This window comes from Microtus ochrogaster, chromosome 2, assembly GCF_000317375.1.
Source record: "Microtus ochrogaster isolate Prairie Vole_2 chromosome 2, MicOch1.0, whole genome shotgun sequence".
Taxonomy (NCBI): Eukaryota; Metazoa; Chordata; class Mammalia; order Rodentia; family Cricetidae; genus Microtus; species Microtus ochrogaster.
The window spans coordinates 90,183,220-90,192,972 of NC_022010.1; the positions used below are offsets into that span (position 1 = coordinate 90,183,220).

The 9,753-nt window shown below is 36.6% G+C and overlaps 1 protein-coding gene across 2 annotated transcripts in view; it reads left to right on the forward strand.

Moving 5' to 3' along the window:
- Arl6 (ADP ribosylation factor like GTPase 6) overlaps positions 1-9,753 on the forward strand; it is a 27,000-nt gene that overhangs the window by 6,940 nt on the left and 10,307 nt on the right. The window contains exons 3-8 of one of the 2 annotated variants that reach the window (XM_026788986.1): positions 2,993-3,054; positions 3,408-3,476; positions 4,118-4,212; positions 5,695-5,824; positions 9,480-9,535; positions 9,650-9,662. In XM_026788986.1, the coding sequence (XP_026644787.1) occupies positions 2,993-3,054; positions 3,408-3,476; positions 4,118-4,212; positions 5,695-5,824; positions 9,480-9,535; positions 9,650-9,662 (425 nt within the window). The remainder of the gene's footprint in view (positions 1-2,992; positions 3,055-3,407; positions 3,477-4,117; positions 4,213-5,694; positions 5,825-9,479; positions 9,536-9,649; positions 9,663-9,753) is intronic. The other variant, XM_005345255.2, reaches the window with a different exon arrangement.

Below are 9,753 nucleotides of genomic sequence, written 5' to 3' on the forward strand. Positions count from 1 at the left end.
CTCAAACTTATTTTTAAGAATAAATTATCCTAGTGTTGTATTTGAAATGATAAATATCCTCAGTTGAGAGGGTATTTTTCACCCTTTGTAAGAAAGGATGTATTTTTGACCAAGTCAAGGCGGTATTTATATGCTTTTAATCTTAGCACTCAGGAGGCAGAGGCAGACCAATCTCTATGAGTTCCAGGCCAATCTGATCTACATCAAGTGCTTCAGGTCAGCTAGGACTGCATGGTGAGATCCCCCTTGTCGTTGGGAGGAGGAAAAAACATCTAGCTTTTTCTTGAAAAATTCCTAAGCAATTTGAATATTCATTTGATAATGTGTTGCATATTAAGTTGATACCTTGCTTATTTTATTTCTCCTCAACATCAAAAGAGCCCTTGGTGCTAGGTGGTGATAGCACACACCTTTAATCCCAGCACTTGGGAGGCAGAGACAAGTGGATCTCAGTGAGTTTGAGGCCAGCCTGGTCTACCAAGTGAGTTTCAGGACAGCCAAGATTGTTACACAGAGAAGCCCTGTCTCAGGAAAACAAAACCAAAAAGAGCCCTTGATTTATTAAGTATTGAATAACAAATACCTAGAACGAGGATTAACACTGAAATATATTTTAGATGGTAGATGAATAGATTGATGTCCATTATTATCGTCATCATCATCATCAAATTTGATCATGGGATTTTGTTGATTACATGGAAATATAGTTTTTAACAGAGTTGATGAAACTAAGACTTGCCTTAGAAATTCTGTTCTGATCCTGTTGATACTGGTCTAATCACTGCTTGCCTCAAAAAACCCAGGCTACACTCCTTCCTTTCTTGTTGCCATTCCAGTTTAGTGACTGGATGTGTTTATTCCTGGGTAAAACAGAGGGAAATTAATACTAGAGATGACTCTTTGTTGGGGAGATAGCGGCGAGTGTGCCTGTTGTGCGAAAGTCAGAAGTTGACTACAGTTTTCGGCTTCAGTTTCTCTCCACCTTACTTTTTCAGACGTGATCCCTCACTGAATCTGAACTTCACAGATTCTGCTAGAGAAGTTGGCCTATGGACTCCAGGATGTCCATTGTATCCATTTTCTGAGTGTGTGCTGTGCCCGGCCTTTACTTTGAATTACTGTAGGGGAAAATGAGTTCCATATGAATCTACTCTATCCTGGCTAACTTCTGGACTTCCTTTTGTGGATTATTTCCATTAGAACTTTGGAGAAGAAATAGTTGAGGGATTTTATCCCTTCAGGCTAAATTTTAAAAGGAGTGTGAAGAACCTAGGTAATTATATAGAGGTAACTTAAGTATTCTAGTTATAATTCAGTGAAGACACTTGTTATTATTTGGTGTATTTTTCTGTAATTTCATTAAATTCTTAACCTTTATCATGTGATTGATGAAAAAAACCTTTTAAATAAAAAGGGTAGGGTCATAGGAAAAACAACAAAATTAAAAAACATTTTATTCCAAAGCTTATTGTTCAAGGAACCTCTGAGAAATGAGGCAAGACCCCAGATGCCACAAAATAGTTTATTTTTCTAGCAAATGAAAACAATACGTTGGGGGAACTATTTATGCAGCTCGAAGGCTGGGTAGACGGAAAAGCTGAGGAACCAGACCTGGGGGAGGTCTGGTCGCAGCGCATTGCTGCTGATGTGCCCATGCTCCAGTTCTTTCCAGCTTTCCTTCCAGTTGGCTTTACATTTTACAAGAGTAGAGCACCCAAGTGAACATGCTAATGTGAGCCAAGTTTTCCCTTCTTCTACTCTTATTTTCACATAAAAGGAACAAGATTTTTTATTTAGCTATTATTAAGGCAGTATGAGAAAACCTAGGAATAAGACTAACCAAAATGAGAATATAATTATAATAATAGCAAACATTTGTGGAATTTTATAGAAACCATGCTGAGTATTTAGTACCTATTAGCTCATTTAATTCTCATAATAACTTTATGAGCACAATAATATAGTTGACATTTAAGCAAACCTAGGTTTAAATAACTCGTGCCAGGTGGCAGAGCACATTAGGAGTAATTAGGAGGCTGTTGTAATTCAGAGCACCAAACAGAAAGGTCTAGTCTAAGGTAATGGCACAGAGCCGGTAAAACTTAGAGAGCGAATGGCTTCATACTTAGCATGTAACAAAGGAGAAGTCAAGAATAACTTCTAAGCATCTGGATCATAAAGTGGATACATTTTTGTTTAAATGAATGAAGTTTTGATGATGGAAATTCTAGGAGGCATTTAATGTGTCAATTATCAGTATATTTTTAAATGTCTGTGAAACCTGTCAGAGTGTGTCCTGCTGTCCTCTTGGCCCTGTTCTACAGGGTTCTATAGGCTTCTTCCTGTGGAACTCCTCACCAGAGCCATCATGACCCCGCCTATCTTAATTCAGCCTGTATCACTCTTTTACTTAGCAATGCACATTAGACATACACACCTTCTGTCTTTCCTGAGTAGCACGTTCCTTCTCTACCTAATCAGTGTACTGACTAATTCCATTTACTGGAATATTCTTGGCCAGGAACTTGTCCTGGGGTTTCCCGTACCTATCTCTCCCGAGTTCTCTTCATCCATGTTGTCATTGTTGATGGTGGCTTACATTCTCTATCTGATGAGCTCCTTGAGAGCAGGGACCAGACATGAAGATAGACAATAACAAACATACGTAAGTTCAATGTACATAAGTTTAATAAAAATAATGTATACAGTGATTAAGAACTTCAACATAGGAGCCCAGAGCGACTTTTTTTAACCACGTATGAAAACTTACTTACCTTGTTTAATAAAACAAAATGTGAATTTGCACATAAATGTTACACCAATTCATAATGGCAAGTAAACCTTATATTTTTATGTGTCCCTATTACAGAAATTGTAATATTTAATTTTGTCATCACCTTGGTAGCATATTTTAAAAATGAAAAAAATCTGGTACTTGAGGAAAACCCATCTTTGTAATTGCAAGTATCTAAATTTATGTCTTTTCTTGCAGGCCCAGTGTCAGGATATAGTTCCAACCATAGGATTCAGCATAGAGAAATTCAAGTCCTCCAGGTAACCACATTCTCTTTGTGACTCTGAAGCTGGGTTTTCATACTTACCTGGAAATCAGTTGTTATTTCCAGTCCCTATGGGTTTAGACCTTTTTGTACCACTATCTTTAGTTTATTCTCGGCCCTTAAAGCTTAGAACAACTCTTGAAAACTTCATTAGCAAAGGAAACATTTTTAGGTTATTCACTGCAAAATAATATTTAGATTAATAAATTTATTTTTCATTTTTTTAAATATTGACCACATTTATTATCCTACAACCATGTTGATTGATCTGATAGAACTTAAGATATTAAAAGATAGCCATTTAGCTTAGTTGCTTAAAATATAGTAATGTCTTGCTTTTGTTTATAGTTTGTCTTTTACAGTGTTTGACATGTCAGGGCAAGGAAGGTACAGGAATCTTTGGGAACACTATTATAAGTAAGTATTTTCATGAGTATTGCTTACTACATGGCTACATTTTAATGTCAAATACTGATTAAAAATCCAAGCGAAATCTGCTATAATAATATAACTTCATACAATTCATAGCACTGTACCTTTGTTCTCTTCTCTGGTTTTGGTGTCCATTTCTCTATGTGGTTAATATAGCTACACTTTAAGAACCAGCGATCGGGCTACAGGGCACATGCCTGCAATCCTAGTACTTGTAATACTAAGAAAGAAGGATCACAATTTAAGGCCAGCCTGGGTTAGAAGCCTGGGTTATCAGTGCTTACACAATACTTTGTCCACTCACATCTGTGTAATTATGTACCACAGCTGCTTTCACGAAGAAACTCTTCTATTCAAATTATTCCTTCAAGGGCCAGCTCAGAGATAAGAATTATTACTGGCTATATTTAGTGAAGAAAAAAAAAAAAAACAAGATTGTTTCACAGCTGATGACTTGTTTTACAAATGTTTCCAAACAAGATAATTTTCAGAGTATACAGACATAATATTTAGTAAATATTTCAGATATAACACTGCCAACTTACTAGGACAAGATGTTTTATACACACTTGGTATTGCATGTGGTAGTAAAATATGTCATTATTCTATTTCTTTATATTATACAGAGATGGACAAGCCATTATTTTTGTCATTGATAGTAGTGATAAATTAAGGATGGTTGTGGCCAAAGAAGAACTTGATACTCTTCTAAATCACCCAGGTATCCGTGGAATTTCTGCCATGATGTCTGTGTGTTGGGTTCCATCTATATGTGTTGCTTTGTTTTTTAGTTTAAGAAAAAGTTGTTTATGAAATAGAATTATTTTCAAATTAAATTATAAATTTTAAAGCTTGTCAATTGTACAGAATTTATAAAAACTTTGCATATTTTTTTTAATTTCAAAGCTTTATACAGTGATTTTTTTGTTTTATTTTGGGAGGGAATACTGGCATTTATTTCTTTAACATTAAAAATTCTCTGCTTTACTACATATATAAATAATCTATAGTAATAAGAGAGTAATATTCAGACAGAAAAGATGAGGGGAAATGGCATTCTGAGTAATAGGATATCGGGTACAGTTGCTTTGGTTACCTTATTTTCATAGTACGTTGAAACAGGAGCAGCTAGCAAGGTGGCCATGTTTCTGCCTTGTTTTGCTGTCAATGTTAGGAAAACTTCAAGTAGGAAGAACAATTAGATTGTGGTTTTATTTATTTTTTATTTAAGTATGTGTGTGCCTGAGTGTATTTACGTGTACCATGGGCATGCAGGAGCCCACAAAGGCCACAAGAGTGCATCAGATCCCCTGGAATTGGATATACAGGCAGTCGTGAACCCCTGGGCTTTTTGTTTTTGTGTTGCCTAGGTAACAAGGGTAAGTTAGGGAATTAAGTGAAAAGATAAACATGTAGAATATTGGTAAGTGTGTTGTTACAAGGAATTAGCTGGAATAATTATGGCTGGAAATACACAGTGTTTCTACAAGCTGTGAAGTTGCTGGTGTGCATTGTCCTTACTGTGGAAGGCGATTGCGCACAAAGGTGGGAAAGAGATTCTCCTGGATTCTAATTCTTTAATGTGTTTGGACTTGGCTTCACTTAGCAGCTAGGAGCACTTGCTGCCAAACCTGGGATCCATCCCGAGTTTGATTCTGCAGCTCCACATGGTAGACAGGGAGAGAGTTGAATCCTTCCTGTCACCATATGCCTCCCATGGCACACCTATATCCATGTGTGCTCAACACTCACACACACGTGCACACACCGTTAAATGTAAAACAATACACAAAACCTTTGGAAAATGCTTTCAGAATTGTAAATGAGAAAAATAACGTTGTTAAAAAATCTCATTTGTTCATGATGCAAGTCCATTTCCTCTTCATCTTCCTATTTAGGTCTGTCTCCCTTGTGTTGACAACTGCAAACAAGAGAAATATTTGTCCTTTTGCATAACTGCTTCTCTAACGGCTAGATTCTCCTTCTCTGACTTTATTCTTTGGTTTAAAGTCCCTAGCACACGGTCTTACCAAGCAGTTTTGATTTCTTTGTTTAGATGAATGTCTAACTGTGCATCTGTGTTTGTGTATGGGTCATATTAAAAGAAGCAATGGGAAACAGTTTATCTTATTTCGGTTTTAAGGTTTTAGGGCAAAGAGATCCAAATCACTAGAAGTGTTGTGAAGGCATCTTTCTCTTTCAGATATTAAGCACCGCCGGATTCCAATCTTGTTCTTTGCGAATAAAATGGATCTCAGAGACGCAGTGACATCTGTGAAGGTGTCTCAGTTGCTGTGCTTAGAGAACATCAAAGACAAGCCGTGGCATATTTGGTAAAACATTTTTATTTCTCATTTTGTCTTTCTGAAAGGTCTGTGAAATGTAGGGTTCTGCTTAGGTTTTTCTTACATCATTTATAAATGGCAAACATGGTAAAATGCAAAGTATTTCACAGAATTGTGACATTTCAGTTATTCATGAATATGTTACTGTTAACTTTTCAAATCCTTTAGCACTATAAAAAGTATGTTTTTTAAAAAAATCTTATGGTAAAAAACATAAATAAAATAATCCATTTGCTGTCCTACCTTCAAGCACAGTGACTTGCTTTTTCACTTGAAATCAGCCAAACCCAATCCTTTCTTGGGAAAGTCGCCCTCTGGTGTCGCCTTGTCTGAGTCATCCTCCGAGATTGCTATTGTGTTTCACCATTACCATGTGGCCCCTTTTTTGCTTTTTATTTTGGCGGTAGTCTGTCTTCCTAACACTAGCCTCAGCTCTCTAGGAGTTGGGATTTCTGCCCTGTTTTAATTGCTGCCTTATTTTTCTTTTCCCAATTTTGTGACTAGTACATGGTACATATATTTTACATTTATTCAAATGAGGAAGTAGAGGTAATGGTTGTATATGGACATACTAGCAAACAGTGTCTGAAACTGCTGTGCGTGCATTATATATTTAGGAAAGAGTTTCTTAATTAATTCTTATGTGCTACCTTCCTAAGATCCTCTTTTGCTACTTACCCACTTACCTTCCCATGCCCCAGAATGTCGTTCTGTAGTTTTTTCCACTTTCCATAAGAGTTAAAATAATAACTTGGGGGAAGTTGGACACAAAGTAGAGAAGTTTACTGTCTCTAGAAGTGACCTAGCCTGTAAAGCAAAAGAAAGTGGAGCCTAGAAATCCCAATATGGAGTGGGTGATGGGAGTTCCGCTCCTAGCAGCATTTTGAAAGTTAGTATCTCTTTAAGGGTGTGACCCCTGATAGATCAACCACACACCAGGGGAGACCCCACACCTAAAACTTTTCAGGGGTAACATAAACTAGACTCCCTGGGTTTTTAAAAGAGAGACCATGAAGTTGAATGGGTAGGGAGGGGGGAGTGAATGTGCTCTGAACAGATTGTATGAAATTCCAGAGAATTAATATCATGCTTTTAAGAAGCGTCCTTAAGAGCTAGCCTTGGTGCTGAACAGAGCAGTGTAAGTAAACCCCAGAGACCACCTCAAGATTCTGTGGGGCCCGGCATCCCTCTACCAAGAACAGAAACAGTGAAGTCTTTCTTGGTCTTGAGTGGGGGTGGCACGGGGTTGATGGTACTCTATGGTTGTTCAATTTGAATCTGAGATCCAGTCATATTTAATAGTTAAAGGAGAGTGTGATTTTAGACAGAAAAAAATTTTGAGATAGAACTTTTGCTATCACAAACCACTGAACTCCAAATTGTTGGACTCTAAAGACAACATAAATTCAAATAAATACTAATGTTTGCATTGTGCAGAGTTCTGTGTTGCCTTGACAGGATGCACAAGAAGTGTGCATGAAGTGTTAATTTCATGAGTTAATCGCCCCTTTCTACCTAAGATAACTAACAGATGAATTTATCCAGATTTATTTATTCAGTTATGACATCTCAAAATGTCTGTGTGAAAAGTGAGGTCATGATGCTTAAAAATATTATATTCCCAGGTCTGTGTTCTCCATACAGCAGAGAAAAATGATGAGATGTTTTTTAACTTGCCTGTAACTTTACTTCTCCTTAATTCAAACTGGACATCATTTTGCTAAACTCAAATTAGCATTTCATTTTTAAGATTTGTTCTGCATTTTGTGATATCTTTTAAAGCATGCACAAGATTGAAAATATGCTTATCCTTCTTTGCCAGCTTCAGCTCTATGGGTGTTTGTCCTCAGGGATAGAGGAGATTAAACATTACCTGCCTCTTACCTTAGATTGGATACAAGAATATTGGTATAGTCTGAGAAACTAAAGAAGAATCGGGACCTTCCTTTTTACCATTTTTACTAATCATAGAGTCTAGGGTCTCAATTTGAGTTAGCATGTTTTTGACTTAGTTCCTTCATGATATATTTGGATTTGTATATTTAATTGTGAAATAGCTAATAGACATCAGATGACTGGATGGAGAAATGTTAACAGCGGAAGAGAAAGCACGGCCTGACTTCTCTTTGTGGCCTGACATCAGTCAGGGAGCATTTCCTGTGAAGGCCTGGTTGGAGAAGCAGCTACCCAGCCAGAGGCCAGGAAAAAAAAGCTCTTCATGGCTAAGAGTGTACCTGTTCTATTCTGGGAACGGCTAGGTCTCTGGCTGCCACTGAGCAGTGGAAGGGGAAGCTATGGGAGCTGTGGCCACTGAGAGATAACTCAGGGCCATAAAGTCCAAAGCACCGGAGCATGTGGCGAAGAGCTTGATTTTTGCTCTAGTTCTGAGTTTTACAGTTCATCTCAAAGGAAAGGTGGAACTTGTTCAGAGAAATATATAGGGTTTTTAGTCACTTGGTTTCACTTGTCCCATGGACAAGGAGTTCTTTCCTGTATTCTTGTCTAGAATTTTATGTGCCAAAATCAATAGTTTGGATTTTTGATAAAAGTATTTTAGCTACTAATGCCTTCCTTGCTATTATGATATGTAATCAAAAATGTGCTTTTAGTAATTTACCTCGTACCATTTGCTTCTGACTTCTTATTTGAAGAATTCTTCCCTAACCTGTAGTCTCAATTTAACAAGTAATTCCTTGGCAGTAATTTTATTAGTTAGAACCAGATTAATTTAATTCTCTAGGTTTTCTACTGTGCTTTAGATGTTGTTTCCCCACTAAGTGAATGCTATAAAATAATCTCTAATTATTCAGAAATTTTAATTATGTATTAATATCATCATAGGTTTTAAATAAGTTGCTAGATCTGTAACACATATTGGTCTATAGCTCCCAACACGATTATTTGAACTTTGTTATTTTAGTTTTATATACCTTAAACAATTATAGACGAAATATCACATTAGAGGTTTAAGGATGGAAGACAATGGAAGCACTTTTTCTTGTACATGCATGTTTCAAATAGGTAATTCTTCAATAACCATGTTAGGTCATGGTAATATTCTCTCAGTTGCAGATGCCAAAGGTTACTGAAGTAGTAAATATAAAAGTACAATTGAAATTGACCGGAGTTTTGTTTTCTTCTAATAGCTTATAAAAGTTTATGAGCAGCCCAGGGGTGGTGCTGTATTCCTTTAGTCTCAGAACTTGGGAAACAGAGATAGGCAAATAGAAGTTTGAGGCCAACCTGGTCTATACAGTGAGTTTCAGGGTAGTCCAGGCTACACAGAGGAAGAAGTCAGTTGATTCTGTGAGTATACCGTGACCTAAGTCAAACATTTGTAACAAGTAAATGCTGTTGGAGCCCTGGGTAGAGCAGGGTAGGGCAGTGAACTCTGGATTTTTCTACAGTGAGAAAATAACTTGATGTTTATGTGTTCTTAACATTACTACAGATTCTCAAAATTTGTCTCATGTGTATTTTCCTAAGTCCTCAGATTCTAAGCTCCTATTTATATTCTATTTTGATACTTAATAGTTTTGCATAATGTATATTAGTATTTATTTCTTTGCAATACGGCAAAATTATTTTATCCTAGAGTTGTATGATGCCATAAACTGAACATTTCGTTTAACTTTTATTTCAGTGCGAGTGATGCCATCAAAGGAGAAGGACTACAGGAAGGTGTGGACTGGCTTCAAGGTACACCGCACGCTGCTGTGCCTCTGTAGCCTCTTTCTTTGTCATTCATTTCATTTTTATATTTTAATTTTATTACATCAATGCCTCCTTCTTGTTTTTTATTTCTGCTGTCAGAAAAAACAATACAGTAAGTACCTGATACCTTGCTGCATTTACTTTATTTTTCTGGCAGATTTAATTAATTGTTTCTCTGTGTATATTCAATATATATATATTCA